The 11587-nt window shown below is 38.1% G+C and overlaps 1 protein-coding gene across 3 annotated transcripts; it reads right to left on the bottom strand.

Annotated features, from left to right (window-relative positions):
• Nucleotides 1–380: 380 nt before the first annotated feature.
• LOC117995274 (solute carrier family 35 member F6-like) lies at nucleotides 381–10626 on the bottom strand. Of its 3 annotated transcripts, none has more exons than XM_069508704.1 (9): nucleotides 10537–10626; nucleotides 8143–8290; nucleotides 7115–7270; nucleotides 6616–6763; nucleotides 5089–5250; nucleotides 3926–4090; nucleotides 3452–3578; nucleotides 2882–3147; nucleotides 381–1019 (listed from the first exon to the last, which is right to left on the bottom strand). In XM_069508704.1, the coding sequence occupies exons 2-8, from the start codon at nucleotides 8287–8289 to the stop codon at nucleotides 2907–2909; spliced, it is 1146 nt and encodes a 381-aa protein (XP_069364805.1). In that variant the 5' UTR covers nucleotide 8290; nucleotides 10537–10626; the 3' UTR covers nucleotides 381–1019; nucleotides 2882–2906. The 3 variants fall into 3 exon arrangements, with proteins under 3 accessions (XP_069364805.1, XP_034839152.1, XP_069364804.1); XM_034983261.2 differs by having other exon boundaries at nucleotides 2903–3147; XM_069508703.1 differs by having other exon boundaries at nucleotides 381–3147.
• Between the last annotated feature and the right edge of the window lie 961 nt (nucleotides 10627–11587).

The raw sequence follows: 11587 nt of genomic DNA, 5'->3' as shown, positions 1-11587 counted from the left end.
ACCTATTTCTTGCCGGCTACAACTTTCTATTACAAAATATTGACAGATTTATTTTATTATACTCTTTGATATTCTAGTATATAGTAGATAATCTATGCCTGAAACCATAGTGATCACAGATATGTCCAGATTTGCAACTAGCGTGGCCCCCTCAGTCCCTCTCGCTCAAGCAGATTTTCATACTTGTGAAATGTCATTCATTCTACACTTCACGTTGTTTGTCAAATACTCACGTATAAATACATTTTGACAAACAAAAAAGTGGCCACGGTGATAAGGATAAAACAATCATTTTGTCACATTCTAACTATAGCTTAAAGGATCGCCTTTAATTGGATGTACTTTTCAAGGGGTTAAAATAAAACCCCTATTTTGTTTAATTATTTATTAAATAACATTCTTTGTTTCTCAATTATAACTTCCTTTAACTAAATTTAATATTCTACTTAAAAATATCTGATTTATAAAAATATTATTTCCCTACATCTACATACCAATTGTTTCTATTATTATAGTAATATCACTTAAATATATTATAATAGAAATTTAGATTTATCACAATAATTCGTATTCACTTATGATAACAAAATAAAGCTACAAACTCATAACGAAAGTGATTACTTACGTTATACGTAACTACTTTCGTGAGAAAAAAATAAGTATCCGCAGCCAAAGATTGGCTAAATAAATAAAACAATAGAAAAAAAAAATGTAATAGTATGGTTAATTAATTAATGCTTAGGTATATGCATGCGAAAACAAAATCATATCAATTTAAAAAATAAAATCTAAACGTAAGGCACCGGTTGGTTAACATTGCCAGTATTAAAATACTTAATTAACATAAATTTCAGGGATCTATGAAGTCTACCTGACCTTGTCTAGCCTAGTCTCTTTTATCGCCGAACTTAAAACTAACGCCGGGCTTAAGCAGGCAGCTCAAAGAAGTCAGAACCGCCCGAGTAGTTGACGACTGCTCGAACGGTTATTTGTGCGATTTCCAAATTCATTGTAGGTACCTAGTATAAAAAATTAAAATTTCATAATTTTTAAATTGAAACCATTAAAAATAGTTTAGTTTTTTATAATTATCGGCAATAACCCTTGCTTTAGGGTGACCAATCAACATTGAGCTATGCTGCGCTCGCTGTGCTGTGCTATGCTCTATCGCTACTCTAAGATTATAATGAAGAAACAAACAAACCTTGCTGCGCTGCGTGTTTTTTTATTATTATTCAGACACAAGCCCTTAACTGCAATCTCACCCGGTGGTAAGTGATGATGCAGTCTAATATGGAAGCGGGCCTAACCTGGAAGGCCTATGGCAGTTTTTTAATAAACCCTTTGGTTTCTATACGACATCGTACCGGACCGCTAAATTGCTTGGCGGCACGGCTAGGGTGGTAACTAGCCACGGCCGAGGCCTTCCATCAGATCATACCAGAAATTTAGTACCTAATTATAAAATTCCAAACCCCTGCCGGAAATCGAACCCGGGACCTCCCACTAATAAGACAACAGCGCTTACCACTGCACCAGGGAGGTCGTCGAGGTGAGCTGAGCCGTACAAAGATCGCTTTGTACGGCTGTGCTTTTAAAAACATAGCAAGGAGTACGCGATACGTGCTGGCTCGCTCAGCATCGCACTGCCCATCTCGCTTGCACTTGTGCGCATACATGTCGCGTTGTTGCAGTCGCACAGCACACTATGCAGCTCAACATTATTTGAAGAAAAAGTATAGCACCAGAAAGTTAGTTTAGCTGAGCACAGCACAGCGCAGCGTAGCGTAAGAGGATAGTCTAGTTGTAAATTTTCATAAAAAAGCGATAACGTTTTTCTCCCCATAAATGCAGGCCAATTTTCATAATTTTTAGAAATATCGTAGATATAATGAAGAACTATGCTTGTATGTTTTAATTTTAAAGAAATATTATTTACTAGCTGATGCCCGCGACTTCGTCCGCGTGGATTTACGTTTTTCAAAATCCCGCGGGAACTCTTTTATTTCTCGGGATAAAAAGTAGCCTATGTATTAATCCAGGGTATAATCGATCTCCATTCCAAATTTCAGCCAAATCCGTCCAGTAGTTTTAGCGTGATGAAGTAACAAACATCCAAACATCCACACTTTCACATTTATAATATTATATTAGGATTTAGTACCTTGTCCATTTTAAGAACGGTCTTTTGACAGCTTACACCCATGAAGTTTCGTATTGTTTAAGTTAAAATTTCATACAAATAATATTTGTACTTCAAGGACGGGTACCGCACACTTCGTGATTACTACGATTGTGCCACAGATTACAGATAATCTGTAAAAAATAGATTGCTATCCCCCAGTAACTGCTTGTTTTCCCGGGATAAAAAATAGCCTATGTCACTCTCCAAGTTCTCAACTATAACCATGCAAAAAATTACGTCGACCCGATGCTCTGTTGCGGAGTGATTGAAGGACAAACCAACAAACAAACACACTTTCGCATTTATAATATTATAGTGGGGATGTTAAAAGCATCTATCCATATTTTTGACCTAAAAACTCTTAAAAAGTATTTCTAGTTTTTTAAAATTTAACTAGACTAAAATACTAAAAAATAAAACGTACGAGCCTAGATTAAGGTAGTAGGTACTGACTCTAATGAGACCAAAATTGTCTAATTTTGTAAACGTTTGGGGGGGTATTAAACGTTATCATCCGAAACAATATTTCAAGAATAAAATGTGGGCAAATGCCTTTCAACTCTCTCTATCTTTCAAGAGGAGACGGCAGCGAAGCGGCGTGAAACAGATAGCATTTTAAAAAATACGTACTCGCGTCGCGTTTTGTCTAGACGATAGTCTTAATGTTGATCGGTCACCTTTACCCTACAATATTACTTAGGATTCTGTGTTACGTACTACTCTACTGCAACTGACGTGGGGCTCTCCTTTGTCTACGTCTCCGACTATAGTAACGATCGATTTCTCGAGTAGTAACGATCGGTTGCTCGTCCTCGTCGAGTTGCGTGCTACAGCAGATCATTTTCGGAAGTAGATCGTTGTATCCGTAAAACCCTAATATCAGCATCGCGAAACCAACCAGATATTGCCAATGGAAGGCTTGCCATGCCACCGCAATCGATACTGACCAGATAACTATCGTCCTGGAATTTAAAAAAAACTGGTCAACTTCGAATCGGAGGGTTCTGTACCTTCGTACAAGAACTAATAACACTTATTAATATATTTTTATATTTTTGAGGCGGCCATTTTAATTTTTTTATTATTTTTAGTTATGCAGCAACTGTGAATTTTTACTCTTTAACTATTACGGTTCACGTGATACAGCCCGCTGACAGACAGACGGATGGACGGACGGTGGAGGCTTAGTAACAGGGTCCCGTTGGTACTCTTCGGGTACGTAACCCTAAAAACTACAAATAGGCCCTGGATTTTTTGTATTCGTACCTGACAGAATCCAGAACCATCCTAGTGGTGGCGGACATGTCTTTGGTGACGCTGATCCCCGCGAAGTTGAAGAAGGCGATCGACACTATCGTCCCCAGGATGGCTAGCAACAACAGCAGGTTGTTACCTGAAACGTAGATACCATAGTCAGAAACTACGAATGACATAGGTCAGAAAGAACTTCCGGTTTGATCCTTACTCAATGTGTCAAATTTTAGGTATTTAAAGCACTAGGAGTAGAGTGAACTAGAGTGAGTGAGCTCACGGTTTGATCCTGAATCGACATCTGTCAAGGTATTGACACTAGTGGTGACAAGAAATCAAAGATTTGAAAATATTATAGTATTAATTAAACTGGCCGGTGTTACATGTTAGAACATTTGACGCAGGTAGCCCCAATGTAGTCACATTTTTCTATGATTTTACATGATTTTACATCCCACCGCCTGCAGCGCCGGGATGTTCAGCCCTCACCGATCTGCACCAGGCCGTCGATGAAGTCCTCCACAGTGCCGCGGGGGTTCTGGTCGAAGTGCGCAGGCGCGGGCACCCAGTAGAACACCACTAGCAGCATCGACAGCACGCTGAACCCAAACACGCCCTCCCATCCCACCGCCTGCAGCGCCGGGATGTTCAGTCCTGGACACAAACAAGAGTATCAAGTACGGCTGGTCGTCAATCATTGCTACAATCTCCATTGAAAGAAAGATAAACGTGTATAATATCTTAAATGGTGCCACACATCACATGTTACAACTAAGAGTTGGTTATCCCGGCGCTTCCTCCACTTGAGCATTAAAGCCAACATGCCTCACGCAGAAAAAAACCGACCAAGTGCGAGTCATGCTCGCGCACCAGGGTTCCGTACTACAGTAGTATTTTTTCAACATGTTGCACAATAATTCAAAAACTATGATGCATAAAAATACATAAAAATCTGTTTTAGAATGCACAGATGAAGCCCTTTTATATGATACCCCACTTGATATAGTTATCTTACTTCGAAAACTGAAAATACTAATTATTAGTTCATGACCACAATTTAATTTTTTTGTGTTGTAACCACAAATTCACGGTTTTCAGATTTTTCCTCAAATGTCTGCTATAAAACCAACCTACCTGCCAAATTTCATGATTCTAGATCAACGGGAAGTACCCTGTAGGTTTCTTGACAGACAGACACACAGACAACAAAGTGATCCTATAAGGGTTCCGTTTTTCCTTTTGAGGTACGGAACCCTAAAAACGACGGAATGAAATTGTGCCATGCGGGCACAACATGAAAAACGTTCCAGCTCAGCAGTGATTTTCATCATTGCTGCTATTGACTGAATTTATAGTATTCTTGCTCCGTCAATGCATCTCAGCCAATAGTGAGAGAGTGTTGGCCAATCAGATGTGGTTGTCTCCAGCGCTGGGATGTTCAGCCCACATATGACACAAACAAGAATATCAAGTATATCGATTGCAAAAAAGCTGCATCAACCATTGCTACAATCTCCACTGCTGTGATTAGCTGAATTTGTAGTATTTTTGCTCCATCAATGCATTTCAGCCAATAGTGAGAGAGCCAACCCAATCAGATGTGTTTACGATCACACTGTTTCTGCCGTTCTCGTCGTCTGTTCTGTGCCTACCTGAGACATATTTCTCTTCGTAGACCATCTGGCACGCCGTGATGACCTGAGCGAGTATGATGAGCAGGTTCCCCGTGATCAAACTGTTTCTGCCTTTTTCCTCATCAGGCTGATAGGCGGCATCCGTGATGCCAACTATAGCGAGTCCAAGTATCATGTACACTGGAAATATAATTATAAGATTATAATGAAGCCCCTTACTTATTTTCCTCAATCTAATAAAAATAAAATGACAACTTCCCCATTTTGACTCTTTTTATAATATTTATTTGAGTAAGCAATACGCATTAGTTTTACTATTCCTGTTGGTCTAAGATCCCGCTATAGAACGACCTTCACCGCTCGGTGAAGGTCGTTCTATAGCGGGATCTTAGATCTTAGGTTAATGGATGAAACCTATTTTATATTCAATTTAATATGTCAATAAATATATTGCATATGGGTTGCCTAAAAAATTTCAGTCCAGTATTATGAGTAATTATTAATTTAAAAAAAAAAATTCACCTGTTTGTTTAATTGACAAATTCCATACCAATCGAAAGTATGAAGCCCATAGAATATGCAAACGTTATTTTTTTCCCCGGGTAGGCAGGTATAAACAGGTAAATCGATACTAGTAACTTGCACTGAAAATAAACATTATTTCATTAACCTTTACGTTTGCATATTTTATGGGCTTCATACTTTCGATTGGTATGGAATTCGTGAAATGATTTAAAAAAAAAATTATTATTATTAATTAATCATCCTGGACTGAAATTTTTTAGGCAACCCATATGCAATATATTTATTGACATATTAAATTGAATATAAAATACGTTTCATCAAACCAGCTCGGTGAAGGTCGTTCTATAGCGGGATCCTATACTATATGATAATAATTCATCATCACCGGCCCTACTCAGCACGCTTTTCCTCTAAGAAAGAGAAGGGTTTAGGCAATATTTGGGTTTGGCCACGTTGACCCAGTGCGAACTGGCAGCCTTCATACACCTTTGAGAACATTACAGAGAACTCTTAAGCATGTAGGTTTCCTCACTATGTTTTCCTTTACCGTTAAAGCAATCTACATTGGGACAGCGTGGTAGATTACCTATGGCCTAAAGAGACCCATTCTCAGTAGTGGGCCGGCAATGCGTTGATCATGATCTCTCTTTCTACTGAGATCAAAGAAGGGTCCCTACCTGCTAAAAGTATTTGATTTCCCGCTTTAGTTGTTTATTGCGCTATGCTGTTCAAATTGCCAATTTATTGACCTCGATGGCGCAGTGGTGAGTTTTGTGGTCATAAGTGAAATGTCCCCAGCTCTATTCGCAGCAGGAGCAATTCAGAATTCAGAATTTCTAACATTGTCTCTTGTCTGGTCTGGTGGGAGGTTGCGTGGCTTCTTGACTGCAGCATCACTTACCACCAGGTAAGACCGCAGTCAAAAGTTGTGTTGATATAAAAATCGCATACAGTACGCATAGAATTTTCGACCCTAAGTAATACTGCTTGTAAGTTATAAGCCATTTATAAAAAACTTACCAATTCCAATCACTTGGTTTTTGGTGATTATTCTGCCTAGGACAACTGAAGACAGCAACGCTACGAAGACTATGACAGAGCCACGGAACATTTGGAACCTGCTTGCATATGTCAAGTTAAGCCCTATGAACAATGTCGACGTGGCCACCTGGGGACAAAGTGATTTTTGTGTATTTTTAGGGTTCCGTATCTCGCGATTTAAAAAACCGTTCAAGTGTGAGTCGGTCGCACATGATGGGTTCCATCGTACAAGAAATAACACTTATTATTTTTTGTGATGCAACCATAAATTGACGGTTTTCGGAGTTTTCCCTTAGCTTGTGCTATAACATATTGCTACCTGCCAAATTTTATGATTCTAGGTCAACGGGAAGTACCCTATAGGTTTTGATTCCTTGACGGGTCATGATAGACACGGCAGACAGACAACGAAGTGATCCTATAAGGATTCCTTTTTTCCTTTTGAGGTACGGAATCCTAAAAAACAATGCATAGTTACCAAATCAAACATAGCTGCTGGCATCAATATAAAAGGGTTGAAGTTCTGGTTTCCTTGGATCAAAGTATTCTGTGGGTGGTCCTTATTTCGGTTCAACCAGTATACTATCTTGAATGCAAGTAGACATAACATCTCACCAAAGAACATTGCTGATGCCTGAAAAATATAATAGATTTGATAAATTTTTAAAGGATTGGAGACGGTCGCTGTGATAGAGGGACTCAAAGACACAGCATTAAAGAAGAAATGAAATGAATTTATATATTTCATGTAATACAGTGTCAACCCTGGGGGTTAAAGCCAAAGAAAGAAATGTATGGAGAACCCTGGAGGAGGTGTACTGAGTAGAAAAGGAAAATCTAAATAATATAAATGGCTGACTGAGTGACTGATCTATCAACGCACAACTCAAACTACTGGACGGCTCGGGCTGAAATTCGGCAGGCAGACAGTTATTATGACATAGACATCCGCTAAGAAAGGATTTTTGTAAATTCAACCCCTAAGGGGGTAAAATAGGGGTTTGAAATTTGTGTAGTCCACGTGGAATAAGCTAGTATATATATCTAGTCAGTCTGTCTGTCTATCTGTCTGTAATGTCTGTCTGCTGGCTTTTCACGGCCCGATTTTTATGAAATTTAGTACAGATTTAGCTTACATCTTGGGGAAGCACATAGGCTACTTTTTAGCCCGGAAAATTAAAGAGTAGAAAAACATAAACCCACGCGGATGAAGTCGCGGACAGTATCTAGTATATATACATATATCAATGTATAGTATGTAATTAACATTATTATTATTATGTAAGACAGCGTGTGCCGCTTATGATATGTCAAATCTACCAAGAGTTCATAAGCAGATTGTGCTAAGTAAAGTTGGCAATAAACTCAGCTGTTGCTTTTTTTGAAAACAAATTATTACAATGTGTAAATATGCAATACATAAGCAACGCAAATATTACACCATCCTGTGGGTTGTGGAGCTCAAAGCCGATCGTTTCTAAAGAAGGCCAGCCGGTACCATCTTACCTGGAGGAATGGATGTGTAAATGTTCTCATTTCGCCCACTGAATTTTTTGATTCCAACTTGTCAGCCCACTTTGTACTGAGGGTGTAGATGGATCCAGCAAAAATCATCATCACAGCCAGGAACTTTTGATACTTTGTCCACGCCATTCTAAATGTAAAACAAAGTACATGCCATCAAGTTATCTATTGTTAACACACCTCACCTTAAGAAGGTAGTGGGAAGTGGGTGGGAGGTTCATCCAAAAGACCTATGTGCAGCAGTGAACATTGACAATGACAAATTACATACCTAGTTAAAAATTGTAATATTTAAAAAATATTGTAACCAGTATTGCACGCCACAAAGTGGCAAACTGTTAAAACTTTATAACAAGTATAACACCTAATGTACCTACACAGTTAATGCAATAAAATTTATTCTATTCTATTCTATCTTTTAATCAGTACCCTCATCATCTTATTATTATAAATGCGTAAGTGTGTTTGTTTGTTAGTTTGTTGGTTTGTCCTTCAATCACGTCGCAACGGTGCAACGGATTGACGTGATTTTTGGCATAGGTATAGATAAAGACCTGGAGAGTGATATTATATGCTTTAGTTTTTTAAAAATCCCGTGAAATTCTTTGATTTTCCGGGATAAAAAGTAGCCTATGTCCTTTCCTGGGATGCAAGCTACTTCTGTGCCAAATTTCATTCAAATCGGTTGAACAGTTGGGCCATGATAGGCTAGCAGACAGACAGACAGACACACTTTCACATTTATAACATTAGTATGGAAGTATGGATATAGGCTAAGTTTGTTAGATAGATAGATATATAATATTTATTTAAGAAAAATATATACACTGTTTACACAATAATTTAGGTGAAACCATAAACTCGTAACTTGAGTTTTACCGTACACCAGTGCCGCCGACATAACGTAGGTACCTACACACAACACATCCTAATCCTAAACTTCTCTATATATAAAAACCGGCCAAGTGCGAGTCAGGCTCGCGCAATGAGGGTTCCGTACTACAGTCGTATTTTTTCGTCATTTTGCACGATAATTCAAAAACTATGATGCATAAAAATAAATAAAAATCTGTTTTAGAATGTACAGGTGAATACCTTTCATATGATACCCCACCTGATATAGTCACTCACTTCGAAAGTTGAAAATACTAATTATTAGTTCATGACCAATTTAATTTTTTTTTGTGTGATCTAACCCTAAATTTACGGTTTTCAGATTTTTCCCTAAATGTCAGCTATAAGATCTACCTACCTGCCAAATTTCATGATTCTAGGTCAACGGGAAGTACCCTGTAGGTTTCTTGACAGACAGACGGACGGACAGACAGACAGACAGACAGACAGACAGACAGACAGACAGACAGACAGACAACAAAGTGATCCTATAAGGGTTCCGTTTTTCCTTTTGAGGTACGGAACCCTAAAAATGAATCGCTGAATGTGTTGCTGATCGCAAATCTCGAGAACTTTTTTATAATATTCCTTGAAGTACGAGGATGGTTCTTACGGTGAGAAAAAATTAATAAATTGCCTGAAAAAGAATCGACTGTTAGGCGGTACGAAGTTCGCCGGGGCAGCTAGTAATATTATAAATGTGAAAGTTGGATGTTTGGATGTTTGTTACTCAATCACGCAAAAACTACTGGACAGATTTGGCTGAAATTTGGAATGGAGATAGATCATACCCTGGATTAAAACACAGGCTACTTTTTATCCCGGAAAATCAAAGAGTTCGATCGGGATTTTGAAAAATGTAAATCCACGCGGACGATGTCGCGGGCATCAGCTAGTAATATTATATTTTAGTCTAGTTAAAACTAAGTTATGTACTTACAAACTAACTAACATCGGAGTAAATGTAGGTCATTTTTGTATAAACAGAAAAGATGACTGACTGACTGATCTATCAACGCACAGCTCAAACTACTGGACGGATCGGGCTGAAATTTGGCATGCAGATAGCTATTATGACGGAGGCATCCGCTAAGAAAGGATTTTTGAAAATTCAACCCCTAAGTCGGTGAAATAGGGGTTTGTTAGTTAGTCATAAGAAAAAATAAATGTAGGTAGGTAAGTTAAAAGTGGGTAGGTATAATGCGCAAAGCCGACTTACACAAACTGCTGCACAATATGATATTATTTCTTATTTTGATACATGTGATACGTAATATTTAGGTCTACTAATGTATCTATTACTTAATTAACGATGAATTAAAATGAAAAATGTTCTAGTATGTGACTGTTGAGCATTAGTAGAAGATATTTTGAGACTACAGTATTTTAATTGCAAAAGTTTTTCGCGTTTACAATCCTAATTTCCCACAAACTATATGACTTGATAATTGATTAGTTGAGACAAGTAAGAAAATTACTTACGTTTTATACGTTGAGCACTTAAATTACAAAAATAATTAAACGATACCTGTGAAAACTTTCACTGAAATGGCGGAGGCCAGAGCCGGAAACATAGATAACACACTATATTACCAGTCCGGAAATGGTGGTAATTTATCGACAGCCGCTGATCAGAGGTTTTTTTTTTTCAACTGGCTTGACGGCTCTGGGTTCTTTTGAGCCTCACACCCCCTGATTCCACATTGTTTCCACTTGTACGATTTTAGTTTTACCCTAGCTTTGGAGGAATTCCATGAATTATATTGATTGCTTACTATAAACTTACCTACCTAGGTACTGCCTGTACAAAAAATTGCCACTACAGTGCGACAAGACTCTCTTGGCACTTGAATGACATTGGCAGGGGGACGCTGTTGGAGAACAAATTCTTGGAATATCCAAAGAACAAAGGGGACACTTGACGGCAACGTTTTAGTTCAGAATCCATTTCAGATCATAGATAATACACTATCAGATTTTCGCCACGCGACAAAATAGCCTTGTCGCACTGTACTATTGTTTTTAGGAAATTCCCCCCTCAAGGGTGGTAAATTAGGGGGGAAAAGTATTTATACCTAACTACTGTTATTTTAACTTATTTGAAACTTAGGTTCTTTCTAGCGGGTACATATCAGATAAGAAAGGATCTAACTAAATTCCCGCCTAAGGGGGTGAAAGTGGGGTCGAACGTTGTATGAAAGTCCTATGTTTTTGATGTTAGAGACGTGAAAATCGACATTTAGGTTATTAGCTATAAATAATTAAAACTTAGGTTCTATCTAGAGGGTAGGTGTCAGCTAAGATTTTTTTTACGAAAATCCGTAAAGGGGTAAAATGGGTGTTGAAAGGTTATATGAAAATCCTATGTTTTTGAAGTTACAGGTATGAAAATTCAAAAAGAAGGTAGAAAAATTCAATTCATGCTAACTTGGCTTCTTGGTTTCATTAGAAAGGCAATAATTCGAAGATGATCTTAGATATTTTTATCGTAAGTAGTAGCACACGCCGGGTATCCAGTAGTATAAAAAGATAC

Source organism: Maniola hyperantus, chromosome Z, assembly GCF_902806685.2.
Source record: "Maniola hyperantus chromosome Z, iAphHyp1.2, whole genome shotgun sequence".
Taxonomy (NCBI): domain Eukaryota; kingdom Metazoa; phylum Arthropoda; class Insecta; order Lepidoptera; family Nymphalidae; genus Maniola; species Maniola hyperantus.
This window is presented reverse-complemented; position numbering and strand designations above follow the sequence as displayed.

Coding starts and splice junctions, on each gene's coding strand:
- LOC117995274 (XM_069508703.1), bottom strand. CDS start 8,289: ATGGCGTGGACAAAGTATCAAAAGTTCCTGGCTGTGATGATGATTTTT. Junction 4,091..5,088: donor CGAAGAGAAATATGTCTCAG/GTAGGCACAGAA, acceptor GTTTGTGTCCAG/GACTGAACATCCCGGCGCTG. Junction 3,579..3,925: donor CGACGGCCTGGTGCAGATCG/GTGAGGGCTGAA, acceptor TCTACGTTTCAG/GTAACAACCTGCTGTTGTTG.